This window comes from Gigantopelta aegis, chromosome 6 (genome assembly GCF_016097555.1).
Source record: "Gigantopelta aegis isolate Gae_Host chromosome 6, Gae_host_genome, whole genome shotgun sequence".
Classification (NCBI taxonomy): domain Eukaryota; kingdom Metazoa; phylum Mollusca; class Gastropoda; order Neomphalida; family Peltospiridae; genus Gigantopelta; species Gigantopelta aegis.
Genome location: NC_054704.1, coordinates 79,512,365 through 79,538,611, shown reverse-complemented (window position 1 = coordinate 79,538,611; position 26,247 = coordinate 79,512,365). Strand labels below are relative to the sequence as shown.

Below are 26,247 nucleotides of genomic sequence, written 5' to 3'. Positions count from 1 at the left end.
ATGTTATAAGTTATTTAAAATAAACTTATTTTTAATAATATTTACGACAATTGAATCGCCTGTTTCTGACTTATTTCCTGTTTGGTCAGCTGAGTTACAAAATAAACTAAAGCATTGTTACGATTGTATTTTAGTATTTATAAAACTGTAATCAACCAACAGTATTATTTTATGTTTCAACAACGATTAAAACAAGTAAAATAGTACTATTTACCAAAACGGAAAAGTTTATATTTTTATTGTAAGTATTTACTTAGAATTCAGTCAATCAGTCAGTGTATTGTCACGTGAATTATTGTGATGATTGTCTTCGGACTCAGTCTGAGACTGAGACTGATTCATTGTAGGGCTCGAAATAGAAAGTAAAATATGGCCTGCTGTTAATTATTTAAGTAGCAGACCAAAAGAAGTATGGCCTGATGAAAAAATAATATAGCCTGCTGGAAATAAGACAGCACAGGATGAGAAGAGGGTTTAGGATTGTATGGTAGAAACTAGAGGTTTTTTTTTTTAAAGTCGAGTGTATTCTAAGTTTGTGACTCGGCGATTTTTGTGAAATTCATGAGCATTATTGCACTTCAATTGTTTTTTGTTCAAATACAAACATCAGAAGAGACACCAAGAGGTTATGAACAAGTTTCACATCAATAATATGATGCAAACACGTGTATAACCGGAACAAAATGTGTGTTTATCAATTATATAGTATTTTAACTGTTTTCACTAATTCCTCTTTTCACTCCAGAAGCGAAACCCCGCATTATTAAAACTACGGAAGTAGACAAAAATTATTTGGATTGGATGACAAAAATTACAGCTTTCGGTCACGTGACACATTGAGAGGTAGGCCTACTCTGTATGGCCACGGTAAAGTAATTAAATGGGTACTAACAGAGATGGGGGTCTTATCAAATAAACGGCAAATAAATCACTGACCGATTACTTGAGAGTGGGTTATACAGGGCTCACCCTGGATAAAAAATGCCTATAGCCAAAATGTTAGCCAAATGGAATTTTTATTAGCCATATTGAAAATGCTTTTAGCCAAAATTGTTTTATGCAGTACTGTATAGAGTATTTATATATGAATATGAAAATGGATCTTTTTCAGCAAATTGTGTACAAACTGGAATAAATCTGAATAACAAAACCGTATTACCTGATCAAAATCAAAGATAGCAATGGGGGTAGCTAGGGGCAGTTAATATATACTTAACCAAAAACGTTTTTGTAAATGACTGTTGCTTCCAAATAAATTAAAATAAAGTGATCAAACTTGGTGATATGTTAGTTGCATATGCCCTGTCGCTTTGGGTAATGAAAAGAACACCATTTGTCATATCGCACGCCGCTACGTGTACTGCTCGTGCTGTCGCAGAAGCGCGTGCAATACGAATGTATTGAAATCACATTTTGATGCACTGAACCAACATTATCCAAAAACAAAAGGAAGAATTTATCCTGTTATAATGGGTCGCCGTCCAGGCTTAACGGAAAATCAATTTCATGAAGCAATGGGACGGCTTAACGCGTACACAGCGTCGCTCAGTACTTTCGTGTTAATGACAGTACCATATCATGACTCCGACAACGCGTACACCAAACTGGGCAAGTGCTAGATCGACCACGTTCTGGTAGACCACGATTAACTACTCCAAGGGAAGATAGGTATTTAGTGACGTCATCTCGACGTCACAGGTTTGAAAGTGCTCCTCGTTTAGCCCGTACTTTGCAGCAAACCACAGGCACTAGAATTCATGCTCAAACTGTCCGTAACCATCTCCATGCTGCTGGATTACAAGCACGTCGCCCTGTTGTTGCTGTTCGCCTGACAGCGCGCCACATTCAGGAACGTCTGAGATGGGCCAGATTACACCAACACTGGCGACGCAGACAATGGGATCAGACATTATTCACAGACGAATCCAGATTTTGTGTTCAGTTTGCGGATGGTAGGCGTCGTGTATGGAGGCGACGGGGAGAACGATATAATTCAGACAACGTCATTCAGCATGACCGATATGGCAGTGGCAGCGTCATGGTCTGGGCCGGCATTCATGGTGGAAGTAAAACAGATCTCGTTTTCATTCACGGAAACATGACTGCTCAACGTTACTGCGACGAGATCATTACACCAGTGGTCATTCCATTCCTGCAGCAGCATCCTGGCTTTCTGTTTCAACATGACAACGCTACACCACATACCGCTAGGCTAACCACTAATCTTCTTGAGCGGAACCACATCCAAGTGTTGAACTGGCCACCAAAGTCCCCTGACTTGTCCCCAATTTAGCATGCATGGGACCTACTGGGCCGTAGGGTATGCGAAAACCGTCCTCATATACTTAATGTCCATGACCTACAAATTGCTCTGAACCGGGAATGGAACGCAATTACTGTTCCTGAGATTAATGGTCTCATTAGAAGCATGAGACGACGATGTATTGCTGTCATCAATGCCGCTGGTGCACACACACATTATTGAGCCTCTCTCAACATTTTGGTAGATGTACCCCTCCGTTTCATCAGTTGACATTAAAGTGACAACGTTGACACCGTGACAACATGTTTCTGCTGGCTACATTCAGAAATGCTGTATCAATGAAATAATGTGTATAAATAAATTCAGCATCCAATCAGGTTGTCTGTATTTCATATCTTGTATGTAATTGCTAAACTTATTTGGCACAGTATATTACTTCGATTTTTCAGCATGGGGGGGGGGTGATGCATTCTCTTCAGAGTTGGAAGCCTGTACTTGTACACCCACACCCACTTCTAAGGCCTATGATATTAAATTAACAAACATACAGAAATATGGAGGCGGGTGGATGTTTATGGAGGGTGTTTCTTCTTTCTTCCTTTTTTACCCAAATAAAAATTTGAGAGGTTTTTTCTTTTTTCTTTTTTTCAATATAGAGCTCATTATTTCTTTAAATAGCAATCTCTATGTTTGTTTGAAATGCTTAATGTTTTTTTTTTTTTTTTTTAAGTAACCCATCAAGTCCCCACCCCCAACAATTTCATAATTTGCGCTATGTTGTTGCTGTCGATTCCAACGTCGTGTTAAATGCTTATTGTGATTTCTGCTTGTAAAATACCTAGGCTAAGAATGCTGACTTCATAGTAGGCCTATTACAACTTCCATTTATATAAAAAAAATTAATAATAATAAAAAAAAATACATTAATAAAGCTAAAATTTATGATCTTTTTAAAATCCAGCTAACTTATTAAATGTCACCTCACAGTCTTACAAATTTATATCTAACATTATCTAACAAATATCATGATTATTGTAAACTAATTTTATTCAGTGTACATTTAATTGCAATTTGTATAAATACTGCTTGTTCATTTTCCGCGATTGTGATCTGCATGTGTGCTCTCGACCATAGGTACGAAATTAACGAAGATAACTTAGGAAATAAATGAAATGCAGTTAGGTATTTATTGATATGAACAACTATTGCTCTTTTTTCTTTACAAATTTACATAAAGATTTACTTCTGTGCAATCATATTGTTTAATGTCCACAACGATGTCTCTTGACACGTGGGTCACAGCTGATTCTGAAGTGTGACGTATATTCGTGCCGAGTGCAACTGCTGTCCTCAGTTCAGCCAATGAACGTTCTTCCTAACATTAGCAAATTATTTGATTGGTGTCTGACGTGTCTATTTGGTTTAACGTGAAGCGCATAAACCAGTCTAATGGACGTTTTGTTCTCGGTCAGTCTGACTGAACTCTGCCTTTTTGGCCCTACATGTCTTTTGGCCCAGAACTGGCATGTGTATTCAAATTGACATGCACTGTCGGTCTGTTTTTATTACTTTGGTTCAAAGACTTTACAAAGTTAAAATAACAAGTTACAGATCTTTCAGACTTTGCTTTCATACATGTTGAATGCATGCCGTTAAAATTATTAACCGTGATTATTAAAATAAACAAACATCATTAGGCCTACGCTGTATTCTGGATGACACCGTTTCTCGTTAACGATCACGAGATCACTATTACGTTAATTGAATATTTGGTATTATTATTATGTTTGAGGTGTCGGATAGATTTGTTCACATGAGAAGATAGAAAATGGCTTAGCCAAAATTTTAGCTACTTGTAAATTTTATTAGTCATTTTTTTTAAAAATTAGCCAATGGCTAATTCGGCTACCGACAGCGCGAGCCCTGTTTATAATGTCAAAATTCTGCTTTTTATGACTTTTAAGTAAAGAAAGAGTGTTCATTAAATTACATGTTCCATACTGATTTTCAGCTTTTCCATTGTTGTCACCATTTATAATTTTATGATGTTTTATTATTCATTGTTTTATGAATTTTACTGTCCTTTTCATCATTTGGTTTTAAAAAGGAGGGGTTTTTTTTAAATACAAAAGAAATGTAATAAAATGTTCCAGAAACAAAACCTTTATTTTAAGTGACCTCAATTGAATGTGATGTCATAGAAAGTAATGTGTTTATTCTCGACTTTACAATACTCTAACCGGATGCCATTTGTTTAGGGGTAGTGTGTTTGGAATGGCGTTTATTATCAGCAGTGGACTTTATTTTCATTTGACATTAATTACTAAAATTTATTTATGTACAGGTAATGACATTTTTTTTTATTGTTGTCAGTTTTAAAGTATGATCCTTCCGATCAAGTCAAACCTTAGGGTCTCGAAATTACAATACTTAACTGTATGATAATGATGGAGTATATAATTTCATGCAACTTTTTGAAATAGCACTTTTTATCCTGTACAGTGAAACTTCTCTAATCCGGACATCCATGGGACCAGATATTTTGTCCGGTTTTCAGAGGAGTCCGGTTTTCATGGGTTTGCATTAATAATATAATACAAAACCTTTTGTTGCCTATTCACATTCAGCTTTATATATGTATATAAGATGAATCCAACAGTTAATAATTCAGTGAAGAAACTTTGCCTTAAGATATTTTAATGTTTGCTTATTTACTTTAAACACTTTAATGATTTTAAGTTTATCATCGAGTGATAATTCAGTATGGCAAAGTTTAAGTGGATGTTCCATATTAAAAATTATAAATATGTTTGTTATGGATATCAAAGCTATCACTTGATTTTTAGTTGCTTAATTTTTATTTGCCAATGTACCCAGTCATATGTAACAGTGATTACACATCTAATGGCTAACTGGAGCACGTGTATATTGCACCAGCTATGTTTGCAATCGGGTAAACTGGCCAAAGATGGGGGGGAAATCACAATAAACAAAACAATTTGTAGTGCCATAATGATTGACAACGGTCTGATCGTCTGGTATTTAGAGGTACAAATTGCACTAAATAAACTGGTCGGTCGGTAAAGTATTTACGTGCATATATGCCACGAAGGCTTCACGCATGCCTATCACAGGCTTAATCTCTGACTTTCGTCAGTGACTAAGTCCGGGACAGGAGGGGGTGTGTGGAGGCAGGGGGAGAGGGGGTAAGTTTGAAGTGGGCGGAATTTGGAATAAAAAAAAAATTAGTACGGTCTAAAAAGCCTAAGTCTACGGAGAATAATCTGCACCCCAATCATGTCCGGACTAAGAAATTAAATCCAAAAAATATATTTGACTGCTCGGCCTAAAAGGTTTTAAGGTGATTTGAGCAATTGAATGGGCACCAAAGTAAAGTGCGTTGGACTATTTATAAAAAAAATAAACATAAGAATTTTGAGCCACTGCCAAACAATTTAAAGTCCAACTAAGCCCCAAAAAGGAGGTTACCTGTCCTAGTTAAGGTTGGCGCCGCAGGACTAATGGTCAACATGGCGATGTGTCTGTCGATGGCTCCTGGATAGATGTCCCGCAGTAACATCTTCAAAATGCGGTGAATGGTCGCGTTGGACATCAATGGTTTCAGGAGTCCCTGCCTGTACAGTCCGTCCTGCTGTACCGTCACATAAAGTTGGTCCGAGTGTAAGGCTCCTTGTAGCTGGTACTTCCCTTGTCCAGTTGGAAGTTGGTGTCAATGTTCGTCACTCCAGGGACCCTTGAGATGCGTGCTGTCAGTGAAGTTGTCGATGACCGCTCCTCTGTACCTCGATGACAGCATGTCACAGACGAGAATCCAATCAGGTTGGTCGGATGTCTTTGGTATGGTGGCCGCCAACACCTTCCTCCTCTTGGACTCCCGCTGGACCGCCGCTGGGTCAACAACAACTGCCGGAGATGCTGGTGGACTGGCTGGGGGGTCACTAATGACCACGTGTCCCGTGTCCCATGTCCATCTGCGTTGGTACATGATCAGGAGGGCCGCCACTGTCAGTTGAGCTGACAGCTTTGGCCCCCCCTGGGCTGCTCCTGGCGAGTGCTTCAGTCAAGTAGGTGGGGGCGGCAGCGCAGAATGAACCGTCCCTGGTGGTTTAGCCACCGGGTTTGGATCACCCTGCACCACCCCTGTCGGTCTCGTCCTCCTCTTCGGAACAGGTGGGGCCGCCTCTGGCAGTTGAGCCGCCAAGTTAGGCCCCCCCTGCGTAGTCTTAGGTCACCTCCTCTGTCTTCTACTAGGTGAGTGTCGCTTCTTGTCAGCGCCGTAAAACAGCGTGACAGTCACCGAGTCCCCATTGTACTCGACACGATACTTGGACAAAGGCCCAAGCTTACGCAGCACAGCCCCTAGGGTGGGGGGGGGGGGGGGAGGGAGAAATCGCCACGTTCTCAGAACACAACTTCATCGTTCGAGAGTCAGTGCAGAAGTTCTAACTATTTGGGACTGAATTATTCGTCTGGTGTTCAGTTTAGAGAGGTTTCCAGTTTAGAGAGGTACACTTTGGTGTTAAAACATGCATAAATCACGGGACTTTGGAAAATGTCCAGTTTTGAGAGAATTACAACATAGAGAGGGTCCAGTCTTGAGGGGTTTCACTGTATATTGAATCTTTCATTAGCTTTTCCTTTAAAATTGTTTCTTTTTTAACCATTTGTAGAGTTTTTGATTTTTTATATTCAGTATTGATTTTCCATGTTGCATTGAGATAAAATGAATAAAACATCTTGTGTCATCACTAATTATCTCAGATGATGATCCTATTAACATGTATTTAATATGTTTATTTTACAGTTAGCAGAATGATATGATGACATCTATAATTTAAAGAATGAACAAGTCCAGTGTACGAGATAAAGGCCGAAAGACATCAAAACAGTATATATCTTAATTACTTCATTTTTCAAAGTCAACCCATTTGTTTATTGATTAACTATTTACTACATATTATAAGGAAAAGGCTATTTAAAAGATCTTTTTGTCATTCAAAGAAAAAGAATACATGCAGTGATGTTTATCTTGCAACCACTGTTAGTATTGACCGATTGTGATGACTGAAAAAACATGGCTGGTACTTAAAAATGTGTTACTTATATTAATTTTAAAATGCTCTTGCCATAAGCAAAATGCTTACCTATTGCAGTTTTAAACCAGTAACCTTTACAACAAATAAAATTATTTTGTAATCAGTGGCAAAAAGATGCCATTGTAAAGTCTCTGACTTGTGGCAATTCATATTGCTGCTACAGCAATTGCCATCAGTGCCATCATTAAAGGAATGCTAAAGCAAGGCTTTTGGACTGCATGGTATGCATATTCAACGATACATAATGCACAGTATTGCTTAATATCAACAAGTATAATCGTATAGTTAATTAATAAAACGGTTAAATGTGACAACTATTATATATAACGGGCGCAGCCATTTTGTACTATCCTAGTGAATACGCCCTCTGGCGAGCTGGTGGTTACGTAATACCTAACGTGTCACTTTAGGAATTAGTCTTTGAACTGAAGAAACAAAACATACCTGATTTTTGCGGATGCATCGCAATGTTCAGTAATAATAACCATCCCAGTAACATAGCATCGTGTATATGTGGTTTATTTTTCAATACAAAATAAGCCACCCTTGTCAAAGTGTTGAAATAACTGCATTATGTCTTGTATATAAATTAACCCATGTACTGAAATAATAGTCGGAGTGTTTTCTTGGTTAATTGGTCTATTCTTTCTGTGGCCCGTACCTGTGGTTCTTGATTGTCAGGTGTATATTTAGACAGTCCCCAGACACTGTGTCTAGACACACTAAAAAGATGTGCCTCTTTTATTAAGATCACAGGGTATTGTGTGATAACCTCAAATTGTAATGGACCTTACCAGCCATTCTGTTGCTTTATTTCTGTAAGTAATTCTGTAAAATCCTTGATTAAGTAGACTTTCTCATCTAAAATCACAAAACTTACCAATTACGTAGGTTTTTGCTTGAACGTATCCTAATAATATGCATTTTTTCTTTGGATTTTTTAAAACAAAAAAAATCTAAAACTCCATTTTGTTATATTGATGCAAATTGATATATATTTAGTTAAATAGTTTATTATACTATCAAGTCATTTGTGTTGTTTTACAAGTCAGGTTGATGAAAGCTAAGTGCTTTGTCGTAAATTAGACCATTTGTTTACACTATGCATAATAGAGAAGTTAGACGGAGCTGACGTCACTTCGCCCCAAGCTATACCACCGGACGTCACAAAAATGAAACAAAATTACTGCCCCCAGTTAGCAGGAATAATAATGGTTTTTGGTTAAATCTAAAATTACGCGTTTTTCATTTGTTAAAGTGTCAGTATGTGTTGGTGGTCCAGGTATGCATCTTGTTGGAGTTTAGTCTACCTTTAAGTTCGAACCATGTAAAAGCAAAGAGATAAGCTTCTACTGCAGATTGTGACAATATCTTATGATAATGAATACATACAAGTGTATTAAAACTTTAAACTAGTAAATTAGTAAAATATATGATTGGATGTAGAGCCAAGATATATGTAGCATCTATTATTATTATAAAATACCGGTAATTTTTTTTATTTTTTTATTTTTTTTTTAGAAAATCTCAGCCAAAGGGGACAAAAGATTTTGATCCTGTGGAATCTGAAACAAAAATAAGGTATTTTGTTGCCAAAATAATTCCAACAGAGTTTGCACCAATGGCAATTTATAACTTGTTAATACATACATATACAAGGTGTGCACAGAATGTGAACAGTTCTTGAATAGCAATGGGATGCTTGTAAAGTGCTTACATTTTGTAAATATGGATTGCATTAAAAAAAAAAGAGTCCTTCAATTTTATTAAAGTGCTAATTTTACTTAAACCTGAATTTATCAAAGAAAATAAAAAGTACAATAGATTTAACATTTCTCAAAGAAAATATCTGGCACGTTTCATAAAATATGGCACATCCATAAATTCCACTGGGTTTTTGTTTTTCAAACACCTTAAGTGGTACATTAAATTAGCCATTGAAACTGGTTGAGTAAGATACTACACCTGTTTAGAAGAGTTCAGCTCTCGAAATCACTTGCTAGACTAGTTTTTGCTCTCATCATTAAATGAATGTGATATGATAGAACACGATTGCACCAGTCAAATTGTTCGCGAGTGCCTGCCCTCCTGAACATACCATTTGTTTGATACTTTAACTGATTATTTTAATGTTAATATTTTCAGGCGACCCATCCATCACTACTCTATTAACGAGACTGTGAGTACGAGTGACTCGTACAATGATGACTCGGATCACGAGACTCGAGCTCTTCTACACCGCTATAAATACTACAGTCGTCTGACACCACACACTAATGGCATCCTGGTTAGATCTTTGTATACCATTTTCTTCTACACCGCTATAAATACTACAGTCGTCTGATGCCACACTCCGATGACATCCTGGTTAGGTCTTTGTATACCATTTTCTTCTACATTGCTATAAATACTACAGTCGTCTGACGCCACACTCCGATGGCATCCTGGTTAGATCTTTGTATACCATTTTCTTCTACACCGCTATAAATACTACAGTCGTCTGATGACGCCACACTCCGATGGCATTCTGGTTAGATCTTTGTATACCATTTTCTTCTACACTGCTATAAATACTACAGTCGTCTGACACCACACTCCGATGGCATCCTGGTTAGATCTTTGTATACCATTTTCTTCTACATCGCTATAAATACTACAGTCGTCTGACGCCACACTCCAGTGGCATCCTGGTTAGATCTTTGTATACCATTTTCTTCTACACAGCTATAAATACTACAGTCGTCTGACACCACACTCCGATAGCATTCTGGTTAGATCTTTGTATACCATTACTTGATTCATATCATTTTGTGGACCTACAGTTCAAAGAGAAGGCTGTCATCACTGTGAGAATTGTGAGAAACCAACTAGTGACTAATGTGATTTTTTAAATTAGTATATTTCTTTTAAAAATAAAGAGTAATACAAATGTTAATGTTCATTAGCATAGATATTTCTTCAACAATTCAACACAGAAAAGGGTGTGTTTTTGGGCGTGTTTTTTTCAATATTGAAAAGAAGAAAGATATTTTAGTTCATGTTTTAATAGAGAAAAAGAAAAGAAAAACAAAAGAGTAATTTGTTTGATTACTGTTTTCAGATGAATATGAATGTTAACAACACTGCCTATATTCACTAATAATATATTTTTCTCTGTGTAAAACACAAATCATTCTGTGTTGTATTCAGCAAATGCCAGACCACATTGTGCCATCAAACTATCTCATTACGATCCTGGTGCCACTCAACGGCAAACAGAACAGTGTTATCACTATGTAAGTATTTTCGAACTTCTTAATAGTCTCAGCCAGTATTTGAATACATTTAGGATATTTCATGTTTTTTGTCAAATATGATTTATATCTCATCGAGTGAAGTTTGCAATCATATCTTATGAGTCGTGCTTGCGCGACGAGTGTAGTATGATTGCAAACTTCACAAGATGAGATATAAATCATATTTGATCAAAAACATGAAATTTTCTTTTTATTATATAACTTTTGGCAATTTACCTTTATTTTTAAAATGCCAGCAGTAAAATAGTTCCAGCTTTCTTGCAGTGAAGATAACACTGAGTGACTGATAACACTTTTATTTCACTGATATTTCAAAATATTTCACTAAATGTTATATAATAATGTGTATTTCCTTTTGTTTCAGTAAGCATTTTAGTCTAAACCCTTATCACCATAAATATTTAATAGTCTAATTCAGTATTTCAATTTTGTATATTTCCCTTCATTTCAGTAAACGTTTTTAGCTAAACCCATAACAACGTGAACATTGTATACAAATTAGTTTCATTATTAGGAACATGGATTATGATAGTCAGTGCTAGTTCTGGGTAAGCAAAAATTTCATTAAATTATTTGTAAAACTTCAAAAATTGCAGAAACCCACAACCAATATCAGTATTTTTTCAAATGCAGCAAAGGATCTTTTATATGCACTTTCCAACAGACAGGATAGCACATACCATGGCCTTTGATATACTAGTCGTGATGCATTGACTGGAACGAGAAATAGTCCTATAGGCCCACCAACAGGGATCTATCCAAAATCGAATCCGCATCAAGTGAACGCTTTATCCACTGGGCAACTTCCCACCCCCAATTATTATAAATCAAATGTCTAATATGCGTGGATCGGGGTGTCACAAAACAAACCTCTTTTTTTTTTCATTTATAATGAAATTACATTTTATTTCTTCTTGTAGATTTGCTTTATGGAATACGATGATGGGAACATCATTGCTGTCAATGCCTTGGGCAATAAAACAGGTAAGCAGTTGATAGATGAATGATAAACACTGACATTAACCAGGTTTAATACTAATAAATATTATTTGATAATCAGTTGTATTTGTACATAATAACTAGATATACACAATAGTACACTCAAATGTTTAACATACCACATCTTGTAAGATTTTAGAAGTTGATACATGCATAAGAAACAGTGACACCATTAAATACAGGAAACTCTTGGCTTTTAATACAACATTTGGAAGTTAATAAAGCTGAAAATCCCAGATTTTGGGTTAGAAACAAGATTATGAAATATATATTACACCATTTTTGTGATTCTGGTGGAATGTTAAAAGAAACTCCCCTCCTCCGCCCCCCCCCCCCCCTCAATTTACATGTACAAGAGTCAGTTACATTTATAGGCAGTGTAATATATTTTCAGCTATTATATCTATTTTTAAAACCTTTTTTGCTTAGATTATAAATTTGAGCAAATCCAACATTGTTCTAGTGTAGCTCAAAATTAACTTTGTCACAAACAATAAAGGTGCATACATGTATCAAGAAATATGGTTAGTGCCTTTAAATACTGTAAACATTTGGCTTTGTCAAAATACCTGGAAGTTGACAAACTATAGTAATGTTAACATTTTAGTTGGTGACTCCACATTTAAAGTTATAAAATGTTATCGCAATGACTAACGCTGGCAAAGTTTGTTCTCATGTTGTTAATATCATATTGATTCTTGTTTAGTTATTTATATGAATCAACAGCTAACTATATTTTTAATTTCATCCAATATTTTTTTGCAGGCAGGTTTTGCATGTGGAATTTGCATGCTGATTGGGATGGCTGGTCTGATGTTGTATACTAGCTACAGAATTCTCAAGTCTTTGGATGGAATAGGTCAACTATAACTTATACTTAAAATCAGTATTAATGTATACTAATTTCTTAAATATTTTTGTTCTAAATTGTTCAGTCACATGTTAACATTATTTCTCATTGATGTTCTGTAATATTAATACTAAAGTTGTTTTGCATTGTTTAGTCTGTTATAATTAGTTGGAACAAATGTGTTATATGATTTACTACATATTTTTATATAAAAAAGTTTCAGGGTGAAACTTTTTCATGTTTTCAGTCTTTTTAGGGATGTTGTTAATAGGTGACAGCCGACGATGTTTTGTTGGCTATTTCATATTAAATGTTTGCCGGTAAATCATTGCTAAAAAATAAATCAAATATTGATATTTTTATAATATAATATGTGTATCTTGATAACCTCGTTAAAAGCATTTGAACTCCAATTCTTGATTTGTTAACATTAGCTGGTTGTTAATGTATAATGTTAATATTTAACCAATGAAATCATATCATTCATAAGCACATGATTCATAAACTCACGTTAATATTTAGGCTTTGATATGAACTTGTGCAGGTCACACAATATCTGTAGCAGGTGGTAGTAGCTGGCTGTAATTTCATTTTTACATGACAATGTTATTTTTATTATTGACATAAGTGCTTGTTGTTTCAGAGATGGGTGAAGGCCAAGTTCTAGAGTTCTCTGATGTCTGTAGACACTATTTTGGGAAATGGTCCGAGCTGGTTGCCGTTGTTTGTTCTCTGCTCACTCTACTAGGAGGAGCCATCGTCTACTGGATCCTTATGTCCAACTTCTTGTTCCATGTTGTTTCCTTTCTTTACTGTAAGTTTATTTTTTCATCTTGTATCTATAATTTTTAATAAAATATTATCTAAAAACATACAGTTTTCCTGCAGCAGATATTATTGATTATTGAACCAGTTACATTGTCATCATAACCAACTTGTTTTGATATTTTGACATATACAGTGAAACCTGTGTAAACTGAAATTCCCTGAAGACCAGATGTTTTTGATGATCCCTTGTTAAATATCAGTACAGAATAGATCTCCTCTATACCAGGCAACCCTTAACACCGGACTTCTTCCTTGGTCACATGGGTGTCCCGTTAAGAGGAGTTTCGCTGTATAAATAATTTGAGTTCCATAGCCATAAGTTGGTTATAAATTACACTTCTTGGTCTAAACGTACAAATTGTTCAGTCTGGACTTTAAATCTAATGCTGCACAAATTGTATCTAATTTAGGGTGCCACCAAATCAAATCCCATATATGACCGTAATAATATTGCAGTAGCTGTCAACACAACCGTTCAATCAGCATGGTCACTATAGATATTATATATAAAACTGCTATACCGCCTGACACTTAGAATTAATTGATGGACATTTGAGGTGAACTTGTTCATTTCACATGCAACAGGAAGCATCCTTGTCTGTCCCGATTCTGCACAAAATTTGTCTTTCTAATTTTAGAGCAGTCCCACACATGTTTCAACTAGAGAAGTACCTGGTACCCTGATACCAGTTGAAATCAAATTTCACACTTTTGCTACCTTTAAACCTTGTTCAACTTCTAATATAAAAGTGTGGTTATAGTTTTATATTGCATATTTTCTGTTCATCATCATTTAATATTCTTATGCACATTTTTGCTTGTGTTGATTGTTTTCAATACAGTGTCCTTTCATTGTAGACCAGGTACACCCAGCACCACATTCCACACCTTTTGGGAACTCGTCAAATTTCTCAGATGGTCAGTATTTTTGTGTGGGTATGCATGCATAGGTGTGGTTATTTTAACTCAAGTTAGTAGAATTATATTAAGTACAAAACAAGACATGAAGGTTAATGCTGTTTATGTTGGTATATTTTTAATGTTTGGTAAAATATAGCATTTTAATTATTGTCCACTCCATCCAATTGCATAGAGGTGAGGACATTTGAGCAAGAATGTCATTTATTTAATAACTGTTTAATAGATGTTCACCTGGTAATGAACTACAAAGAATAATTACAAAGAATAAACCTTCTGACTGGATGTTGATATTTTGTCATGACCTTGCCATTTAGTTTGTGTTGAGTTTGTGAGTTGCTAATATTAATGGTTGTTAATATATTGTATAATGTTAATATTTAAGATAAATCATGAAATTGTGCCTTTCTTAGACTTTGGTGTCAACCTACATTGTAATTGTAACACATAACATTCACAACAAATTGTGACAGTTGTCAATAATTTCATTTCTATTTTTAATGACAATATTGTTCTTCTACTGTGGACATACTTTTATAGTTTTAATGAATGTTTTCTGACCATTCACTTACCTTGTTCAGGTCTTCTAGATTATGGTAGACCCACTCCCATGGCTAGTGATATTTAGTGTTGGGCTAGTAAATATTTACTATAACTAGCCTGACGGCTAGTGGAAACAAAACCTTGTCAAATGCTGCATTTACATGTTTTGTAAATGTGAATATCCCGCCCCCTTTTTCCACCCCAATCTAAGGATTTGTAAGCTCAATCTCCCTCTTTAGGTAACATATCTGATTATTACTATTAGTAAAATTATATTTATTTAAAGTAGGACTAGTGAATTTTTAATCATGGCTAGTACATTTTTAAAATCACTGATTCCATGGCTAGTGAATTTTTATAAAATTCTAGAAGCCCTGTTGTTACCATATTTGTTACTGGTTGATTTTGACATGTTTTAAGTTTGATGCAAATGTTGCTTTACACAGACTAATTCAGCATTTGTTGTGGGTGTTTTGTTCTAGCTGTTTGTCCCCATATGGTAAAGCCAGATAATGCCACCAGCAGTCACTCGACATTTTCTAAGGTTTGGGATGAACAAATGACGGTTCCTTTTTTCTTGGTCCTCATGCTATTACCGTTGCTCAATTTCAAGTCGCCGACATTCTTTACAAAGTTTAATGCTCTTGGTAAGTATGTTTAACTGTTTTTAATGACACCATGTTTAACTGTTTTTAATGAGGCCAAGGGTGAATATTGGAGGGTGTGGGGGTAATAGGGCAACACAGTATTGCGTTCTTTTCTGTAGCAAACTGCACCCTACCAAGTTTGTTTTGTTGAACGACACCACTAGAGCAGATTGATTTATTAATCATTGGCTATTGGATGTCAAACATATGGTAATTTTGACACAGTCATAAAGATGAAACCCGCTACATATTTCCATTAGTAGCAAGGGATCTTTTATATGCACCATCCCACAGACAGGATAGCACATACCACGGCCTTTGGTATACCAGTCGTGGTGCACTGGCTAGAGTGAGAAATAGCCCAATAGGCCCACCGACGGGGATCGATCATAGACCGACTGCACATCAAGCGAGCGTTTTCCCACTGGCTACGTCCTGCCCACTCATGAAGACTATTAATAAGGTGTTGATTTCCAATTAATATGTTCTATGTACTGTTGAAATCCTGAGTAGTGTGAGTATTTAGGCAATAGTTTGGATAAAGAATTTAACTGCAGATCTAGAATCGTCTGTACAGTTAATAAGTATGTATTAAGTATACTCTAGTCATGAATGTAACTAAATATATCAGAATCTTCTGTACAGCTTATACTATCACAAAACTCTGATGTTAATAAGTATGTATTTAATACACAAGTCATGTAACACAATATATCAGGTTATGCTTTAAGAATATATTGATTTGATAATCTTAAGCTAACCTTTGTGGGGGGGGGGGGGGGGTCTCTCTTTTTCTTTTTACAAATGATATAAGAAAACATATAAAGTCACAATGATTTTTGGTAATTCTTTTTCTTTTTAAAGGTCCTTAGGATAGCTTTGCATAGTGAAATCATTTTGTTTTACTTCATCACATCCCAACTAGTTGAGCTAAACAAAACAAAATATTTCCCTACAGCTCCTAGAATTATTTTCGAGGCCTAATTTTAACTTTAGAAATTTGATTTTGTAGCTTGTGAAGTAATAGAGATGATTATGTTGGTCTATATCACTTACTATTTTGTCTTTTAAGTTAAGACTACAATTTTTCTCATTTGCTTTTTGGGTTTTTTAAATTGTTTTCAAACTAATTTCAGGAACTATATCTGTGGCATACCTAGTTTCGTTTGTGTCGGTGAAAGCATCAAACTGGGGGATTAATCTTGATTTTAACACAGAAGATATCAACTTACCAAGCTACACCTCTCGTAAGTTGTTCGAGGCATTTGTTATCACATGGATGTATTGAAATCACATTTTGATGCACTGAACCAACATTATCCAAAAACAAAAGGAAGAATTTATCCTGTTATAATGGGTCGCCGTCCAGGCTTAACGGAAAATGAACGTCATGAAGTAATGGGACGGCTTAACGCCGGCCAACGCGTACACAACGTTGCTCAGTACTTTCATGTTCATGACAGTACCATATCATGACTCAGACAACGTGTACACCAAACTGGGCAAGTGCGAGATCGACCACGTTATGGTAGACCACGATTAACTACTCCAAGGGAAGATAGGTATTTAGTGACGTCATCTCGACGTCACAGGTTCGAAAGTGCTCCTCGTTTAGCCCGTACTTTGCAGCAAACCACAGGCACTAGAATTCATGCTCAAACTGTCCGTAACCGTCTCCATGCTGCTGGATTACAAGCACGTCGCCCTGTTGTTGCTGTTCCCCTGACAGCGCGTCACATTCAAGAACGTCTGAGATGGGCCAGAATACACCAACACTGGCGACGCAGACAATGAGATCAGACATTATTCACAGACGAATCCAGGTTTTGTGTTCAGTTTGCGGATGGTAGGCGTCGTGTATGGAGGCAACGTCATTCAGCATGACCGATATGGCGGTGGCAGCATCATGGTCTGGGTCGGCATTCATGGTGGAGGTAAAACAGATCTTGTTTTCATTCTCGGAAACATGACTGCTCAACGTTACTGTGACGAGATCATTACACCAGTGGTCATTCCATTCCTGCAGCAGCATCCTGGCTTTCTGTTTCAACATGACAACACTAGACCACATACCGCTAGGCTAACCACTAATCTTCTTGAGCGGAACCACATCCAAGTGTTGAACTGGCCACCAAAGTCCTCTGACTTGTCCCCAATTGAGAATGCATGGGACCTACTGGACCGTAGGATACGCGAAAACCATCCTCATATCCTTAATGTTCATGACCTACAAATTGCTCTGAACCGGGAATGGAACGCAATTACTGTTCCTGAGATTAATGGACTCATTAGAAGCATGAGACAACGATGTATTGCTGTCATCAATGCCGCTGGTGCACACACACATTATTGAGCTTCTCTCAACATTTTGGTAGATGTACCCCTCCGTTTCATCAGTTGACATTAAAGTGACGACGTTGACACCATGACAACGTGTTACTGCTGGCTACATTCAGAAATGCTGTATCAATGAAATAATGTGTACAAATAAATTCAACATCCAATCAGGTTGTCTGTATTTCATAGCTTGTATGTAATTGCTAAACTTATTTGGCACAGTATATATATATATATATATGATCCCCTGTTTATTTTTCTGTAAAAATAGCATGTGGTGGCAACTGTCTGTCTTATTTTGTTCTTTATGCAGTAAAATATTTTCTCATTCAACCAAAGCAGTAACTTTAATTGAGTTTTCAAGTATATCCTTCTGCGTTATATATAGCTCTTTTAACAGTTAGGGTTGATTAGTAGAGAGAAAAAAGAAAAATACCTGTGGATAATATTTCATTCTAGTCTAATAATTGCCAAAAAAAAGCTTAAACCTTGAATTCTTTTTCAGAATTTGATATGACCTTTCCAGCACTGACAGGCATAGCAGCTCTGGCATATTTTGTTCAAAACTGTGTCTTGTCCATATGCAGAAATCAGAAACATCCAGAAAACAATGTATGTTTTACTGGGTTTTTTTATTATGAACTTACATGTAGTCTTCAGAAAATTAAAATCAGAATGATATCATTACTCTAGATTAGTCCATAATGAAGTTGGTTCTCTTTTCTTGTATGAAAATACACATTACTGTTCTTGGAGACCGTATATTATTATTGAAAAATTAAATTTTATTTTCTTCAATCAAAAATGCATAAAAATTTGTCTGTGAACATGGTTATAATTGTTTTGAAAAAAAAGGTACAAGCCACAAAAGTAAAATATTTCACAATATGCAACTCATTTTAATTAATAGTGAGATGTACAGTACACAGTTGACAAAGTCTAATAAAAGCAAAACATGCAAGTTTATTAAAAGTATTGTGGTGTTTGTATTTTGCATTAGTATGTGGATGTGAAATTGAAGCCTTTATAATATGCACATTATATTTTTTAGGTACGTGACTTGTCAATAGCTTATATTCTTGTGGCTTCCACCTATATCTTTGTGGGTGTTCTATTTTATTCTGCATTTCCACTGACTAAAGTATGTATTCAAGATGTGAGTATTATTTAATAGATACACATTATAGTCTTCAATATCTAAAAATAAAAGAAATTTATTTATTTCACACACAAAAAAGAGTTATTGTACAGTTAAATCCTTCTAAAGTGGACTTTCTGTAAACTGGAATTCCTTCAAAATCAGATGTTTTTGGCTGTCCCTTTTTAAATATCAGTGCAGAACAATACCAGATACCTATTAAAACTCAACTTTTTACTTAGTCCCTAGACTGTCCAGTTAAGAGGAGTTTCTCTGTACACTGCATTTACCTATTTACAATTTTATAAATTAATTTCATAATTTTTTCTAACTTAAATGTTTTGTATGTAAGAGTAAAATGGAAAGAAAGCATTTTATGTTATGTGACCCAAGATAGGTTTGCAATAAATTTATAAAGTTTTAAATGTAACATTCTAATGGGTCATTGCTTTTAAATCTTGATTAGATATTATCGATCTACTTTATATAATAAAATATGATTTAAGATACGTTGCATTTTAATGTACTAAAGCATTTCTTTTTTTTCTTTTTTTTCAGAATCTTTTGAACAATATTGCGACAACAGATGTCATGGCATTTGTGGCCAGAATTGGACTGTTTTTCCAAATGTCGACAGTGTTTCCTCTACTGATGTATGTATTCCGGGTTCAGTTCATGCACACTTTGTTTGGATCAGTTTGGCCAAGGTATGAGTGTTTGATTATTTTGGGGGGTTTAGTCTCTTGAGGGCACGATCTAGCTCAGTTAGTAAAACACTCACCAGAGGTGCTTGGGTAAAAGGTTCGAATCCCCTCAGTGGATCGCATCCCAGCCAGTGCCCCACGACTGGTATATCAAAGGATGTGGTATGTCCTGTCTGTGGGAAAGTATACTGTAGATCCTGAAATTAATGCGATAATAATATTAATGCGAAAAATGTGACTGTTATTTGCATTAATAATATTACACATTTATTTCTATGTTTTGTATATGTGTCCCACGTTATTAAAACAACAATAAATTCTAATATATTTATAAAAAAAGAACTGGAAAACAATTCAGTGTATGATTGCAGAGTCTTTGGACACCCTGTCAAAAGCAGACACGATCCATCGCTGGTGAATGGGTTTTAGCACGCTAATATTGTGGTCAACCATTTCTTTGTCTTTCAGTCCAGGAACATTAGGGTTTAACTCAGAAATAAATAGTACAAAGCTGATTTTTTTTCCAGGATAGATGCAGAACATCATTAGTAATAACATATCAAAAGTCCCCATGTTTCCGAGGTGTGTTAACTTTACTACAGACGTAAATATATAATTATCGTCATGTTATTAGTTTATGCATGTAACCCATTTTTGTTATCTTCCTCAGGGAGTTCATCAAAGGGAGGCCACTCTCATTAATTTCATGTCATATTTTTGTCTGGCCACCGTCACTCGTATTAATTTAGGGACGCGTTAATTTTAGGATCTACAGTATATAACATCCCATGATGGTAATAGAAAAATGTATCAGGTTTATTCTGAAGACAATATTACGAGATGTTTGATATCCAGTAGTTGATGATTAATTAATCAATTGCTCTAGTGGTGTTGCTCAACGATACAAACTTTAATGGTAACGTCACACGATATGAGTACCTTGTTTGAGAATAGACACAAGAATACCTGATTGTATACGAGACAACATTACGATTTCATTGGATGCTGTGCAATTGACTATTCTCATACGAAGCACTCGTATCGTGTGGCATTGCCGTAACTTTCTGTTCTGTACAGACATTCGACGACAGCTTTCATAAACTACAGTTGGATATCAATGTCTGACAAGCAGAATTGGTTATGTCGACTTTTTACCAAAGTACCGGCCTCGGTGGCGTCGTGGCAGGCCATCGGTCTACAGGCTGGTAGGTACTGGGTTCGGATCCCAGTCGAGGCATGGGATTTTTAATCCAGATACCGACTCCAAACCCTGAGTGAGTGCTCTGCAAGGCTCAATGGGTAGGTGTAAACCACTTGCACCGACCAGTGATCCATAACTGGTTCAACAAAGGCCATGGTTTGTGCTATCCTGCCTGTGGGAAGCGCAAATAAAAGATCCCTTGCTGCCTGTCGTAAAAAGAGTAGCCTATGTGGTGACAGCGGGTTTCCTCTAAAAACAGTGTCAGAATGACCATATGTTTGACGTCCAATAGCCGATGATAAGATTAAAAATCAATGTGCTCTAGTGGCGTCGTTAAATAAAACAAACTTTACTTTTTTTTACCAAAGTGTAAAAAAAGTTTGTTTTATTTAACGACACCACTTGAACACATTGATTTATTAATCATCGGTTATTGGATGTCAAACATTTGGTAATTTTGACATACAGTCATAGAGAGGAAATCCGCTACATTTTTCCATTAGTAGCAAGGGATCTGTTATATGCACCATCCCACAGACAGGATAGCACATACCACGGCCTTTGATATACCAGTTGTGGTTCACTGGTTGGAATGAGAAATAGTCCAATGAGCACTTAACCACTGACTAAAATGAAAGTTACATGAGTGAGGCAAAGCTATAAAATGTGAATAAATAAATAAAATTGCTTTTTGGAATGTTTTTAATTTTCCAAGCATAAATATATTGTGAATAAAATGCATTGGAAAAATGCAAGTCGTCCATGATATAATAATGAAAACATTTGTTTTACCTACTATGATATCTGGCATTAGCAAAATTTTAATTATGCAATAAATTTACTTGACATTTCTTTTCTTTTGTTCCAGCTGGAAACATGATATCTGGCATTACCAAAATTTAACTATGCAGTTTAACAACTTTACTTGATGTTTTGTTTCCTTTTTTTCAGCTGGAAACATGTGCTTTTGCTGAATTTGGTTCTCATTGGGATCTGCATCCTCTTTGCAGTGTTTTTGCCTCATATTGGTAAAATTATTGGGTATGTTTAATTTATGTTTTTTACACTCGTTAAAATAACAAAAGAAATTGTGCTCATGTTCTTGAAGGGTATGTTTTTTATTATCTTTTTTTTTACTAGCCATCAGGCACACCAAAGTAATTATTTGGTTGCCTGTGTCTAAGAAAACTGACATCAGGCCACTGTATTCTGATTGGGGGTTTTTCTCGTTCCAACCAGTGCACCACAACTGGTCAAAGGTTGTGGTATGTGCTTTTCTGTCTGTGATAAAGTGCATATAAAAGATCCCTTGCTGCATTAGGAAATATGTAGCGGGTTTCCTCTAATAACTACGTGTCAGAATTACCAAATGTTTGACATCCAATAGCCTATGATTAATTAATCAATGTGCTCTAGTGGTGTCGTTAAAAAAAAAAACTTTTACTTTCATAAGTTGGTTAATTTAACCCTTAAGATATTTTTATTTTTAAAAAGATGCAAATAGCACTTAAAGGAATATATAATAACTTAAATTTCCAACAGCTTAATGTAACCGTAAGTAATGATTTTAAAACAATTTTATTATCTCCTGTAAAGACATTTAAAATACATATATTTCCCTTTTGACATAAACAATGTTTTCTAGGGCACTGAAGTTTTCAGGGGCATGGGAGTGGGGGGAAACTGAAAGGTAGATTAACCATACTTCAAATGACCGATTTCAGATTCTCAACTGAAGCAAGATGTGTACTTTGTTTTACAGGTACCCCATACATGTTAAGTACAAGGCTACCTGACACAGTGGTACTAGATGAAGTAAAATTGCATAAATTTTTTGCCCAGATGAAACTAATTTTTTTTTACAACCAACACACTCACATTTATCACCAATCACAGGACTTGTGGTGTTAACTTCTCTATCAAAAGTTCGGTACACCTCAAACTTTGACCCAGCCAGAAGTTATTTGGTTTAGTACTACCTATACTATCATTTGTTTGTTATGATGTAGTGGAAGAAAAAAAGAAGACATAGTCCTTAGTAATACTATTCCTCCTTTCTTTCAGATTTGTTGGTGCCTTCTGTGGTTTAGCATATGCCATAGCACTGCCATGTATGGTGTATCTGAAATCGTGTTACTTGGAGGGGACACTATCATGGCCAAAGATTGTCATTCATTCTTTTCTTATTGTCATTGGAATTGCAAACTTTATTGGTCAGTTCTTAATACTGGGTCATACAACCTAGCTGGATTTCTGTTCTCTTTAATAGATGTTGCAAACTGTGATTATTTAAAAATGTTATGTTAATGTCCTGTCAATATTTACCTAGACTTTTAATGAAGAAATTAACTAGTCTCACCCATAGTACAAAGGTGTGTTCACATATACAGATTTTATCATGCAGCAATTTCTTACAGAAATGGGATCAGACATGGTGTTCTCATATGTATTATATGTGTGGCAACAGGTCTTTCCAAACAAAATGAGCATGGGAAGCTATTTTTGTCAACTTCGTTGATGCAGTTTGGCGTGTGGATACGATTTCAATCGCTACATGGGACGATTGAAGTAATAGTGTCCATGTCTAGATGCAGTATCTGTATCCGTATCTGGGACCTGTTTTACGAAGCAATCTTAGCTCTAAGCTCACCTTAAGTACACAACTTCATTATGCACTTAAGGTGATCTTAGCACCAAGATCTTTTCGTAAAATGGAGCCCTTGACATATGTGAACACCTCCACTGAAAACAATAGTTAGCAATTGTTGCTATATCTGAATCTGGATCCATGTATATTAGAGCACAGCTTTACTGTACAGTGTTGTCAGTGTTATGTTGCTAGACATCCTGGAGATTATTAGCATGTTGCTCATGCTTTTATTTTGTTTTTATCTAAAAATAAACATAGATTATTATCTGTTGTTTTTAAAAATGTGTATCAGATATATAGTTTTTTTAAGCCATAATACTTAACATGTATTTTATTTTTATGTCAAATTTTCCGTGATAAATTGTGATAATGTGTAACATTTATATTCAAAATATACGTTATTTATGTGGGTTTTTTTTAACTTATGCATGGTCTGAAATTGCATTTCCATACGCTGACTGCGTAATAAAATATTAGCAAACCTGTTTATTTTGTATATACTATAATGCACATGAAAGTCGTTTGCATTTTGGTGATGATGTATCTTTTTATATACTCATATACAAATGTAAATGTACATATCAGATATTATCCTAAAACATTGGTGGTTCACAGTGCAGAGTGACAAATTTGTGAAACCAATGTCATGATCTATATATTTTTGCTATATCAATGTTCATAGGGATAATAAATTTTCAGTGTAGCATGTGTCCATTGTTTTAGTCAATATATTTTAGTTTAGAAAACTAATCTTGCACTTTAAAGCTTACAGTGTAACTTATTTCATTAGTGTTCTTAATGATTGAGATTATAGTTTCCAGTACCAGTACTTTATTTTCACCTGTGTAGCTTTCATTATAAATTATTTTATTGGAAGATCATCAATCACCTTTAGCACTGTTTTCATTTTTGTTATGTTATTATTAATTGAAAATATCATTGTGACTTGTTTGAATATTTTGTTATGATGTATACAAAACAATTCTAAAAGTCTTTAGGATCTAGGACCTCAAAGCAAACAAACAAGCTATGATAGACATGGGTCACATGTATTGAGGATAATAAACACGTTACAAGTTATTATCAAATTTATTTCCTATGTGAAATAATGTTTAATTGTCACAAGTTTTATTAAGTGACAAATGAAAATTATTTTACAAGGAACATAAATTTGTAAATAACTGGTACCGAGTTTGTTATTCTATTTATTACCACAGCTTTTGTTCTCTCTTAAAACCTATTTTTGATGTTCATAGACTTACGTGATTACATGTATATAGAAACAAAGCAAACAACTTCACACATTTTCTAATTATTGTTATGACTTTGTTTTTTTATTCACAATCACAGATAATGTACAAAAATCAGTTTAATTTATTGTTCCAAAATATCTGTAATGGATCGTATTAAAATAGTATTTTATTACAAATTTAATAATAACAACTGAGAGTCTTAAATGTGAATGCTTTAAACTATGTGACTCCATATATGTGAGGATGAATATATGAGAGAAAAAAAAACCATTGTTTATTTAACACATTTTAATTACGGTTATATGGTGTCCAATATGGTTATGGACCACACAGATAATGAGAGAGGAATCCCACTGACACCACTGAATCTTTGTATGCACTGTCCTACAAACGAGATGGTACATACATGTACCATGGCATTTGTTGTGGAGTACTAACTGGAAAGAATTAGCCCAGTGAGCTGACAAATGATGATTGATTCTAGATCGATCGTGCATCAGGTGAGTGCTTTATCTATCAACTATGAATGAATGATGTCTTAAGCAATAAATTTATTACACAAAATTATTACACGTCTTGAATGGAAAATATGATAATTTCATCAATAGAATAATAGCATTTCTCTTTTAACCACATATATCAGTATTATTTCTTCCCACCATACTAGACTTTTTCCATCCCATTTTATATCGAACCTATATACCATATGGCAATATATAACATGCAAATGAGAGAAAAGGTTAGATTAATTCATTTTAATTATGATTTCAGAACAAAAGATGTACAGGTTTTAGTTGTTCCTTGACATAATGGGTCGAATTTACAAAGCCTGTTATGTCTTGGACATGTATCTATTATAGTATATATATTTACAATGCTTAAACATATGCGTTTAAGAAAAACGGGCTTCGGAAGTTCCTAAATTCAGCCCACACTACATGCGTGTTTAGTTACAAGTGTACTGTAATAGATATGTTAATATTTCTAATTGTTAGGGCTGCAATAGATTCACTTTTAGTTACCAGCCAATTTGTGCAGATATGTTTAAAAATTGTGAATTGGAATAAATGTTATCTTATTTTTTTATTGTACAAAAAATAACTTTTGAACTATGAAGTATTTGAAAAAAGAGACAGAGAGAGAGATACACATATATGCATATATATATATTTTAAAGCAATGGTGACTCATTTAAAATTATGTTGCATTATGTTAAATAAAGATTACTGCATGTGCATGAATTGTTTGCTTTGTTATTTTAATGATGGCAGAGAACATTTTGTTAGTATCACTGTCGGGATACAAGTTTCAGAGATCTCTATACAATTTTAAAACAGTAATTGCTAATCGATTTTTAATTGAAAACAAAATGTTCCCTGGATGGAATACAGAGTTGTAATCATATCGGGGGTCATTCTTCAGAAAGTATCACTTTTCAAAATACAAATTCAAGATAAAACACTTCAAAGAAGTTTTATGTTAACGTTTGGAAACTAGATAAAC

The 26,247-nt window shown here is 35.1% G+C and overlaps 1 protein-coding gene across 1 annotated transcript; it reads left to right on the top strand.

Moving 5' to 3' along the window:
* The first annotated feature begins 95 nt into the window (after nt 1-95).
* On the top strand, nt 96-25,979 carry LOC121375029 (sodium-coupled neutral amino acid transporter 9-like). The gene is made up of 16 exons (XM_041502238.1): nt 96-241; nt 7,089-7,172; nt 8,902-8,961; nt 9,526-9,667; nt 10,570-10,655; nt 11,597-11,660; nt 12,441-12,534; nt 13,169-13,339; nt 14,212-14,271; nt 15,297-15,461; nt 16,598-16,708; nt 18,304-18,410; nt 18,850-18,954; nt 19,495-19,643; nt 21,793-21,882; nt 22,906-25,979. The coding sequence occupies exons 2-16, from the start codon at nt 7,126-7,128 to the stop codon at nt 23,084-23,086; spliced, it is 1,632 nt and encodes a 543-aa protein (XP_041358172.1). The 5' UTR covers nt 96-241; nt 7,089-7,125; the 3' UTR covers nt 23,087-25,979.
* Nucleotides 25,980-26,247: the final 268 nt, after the last annotated feature.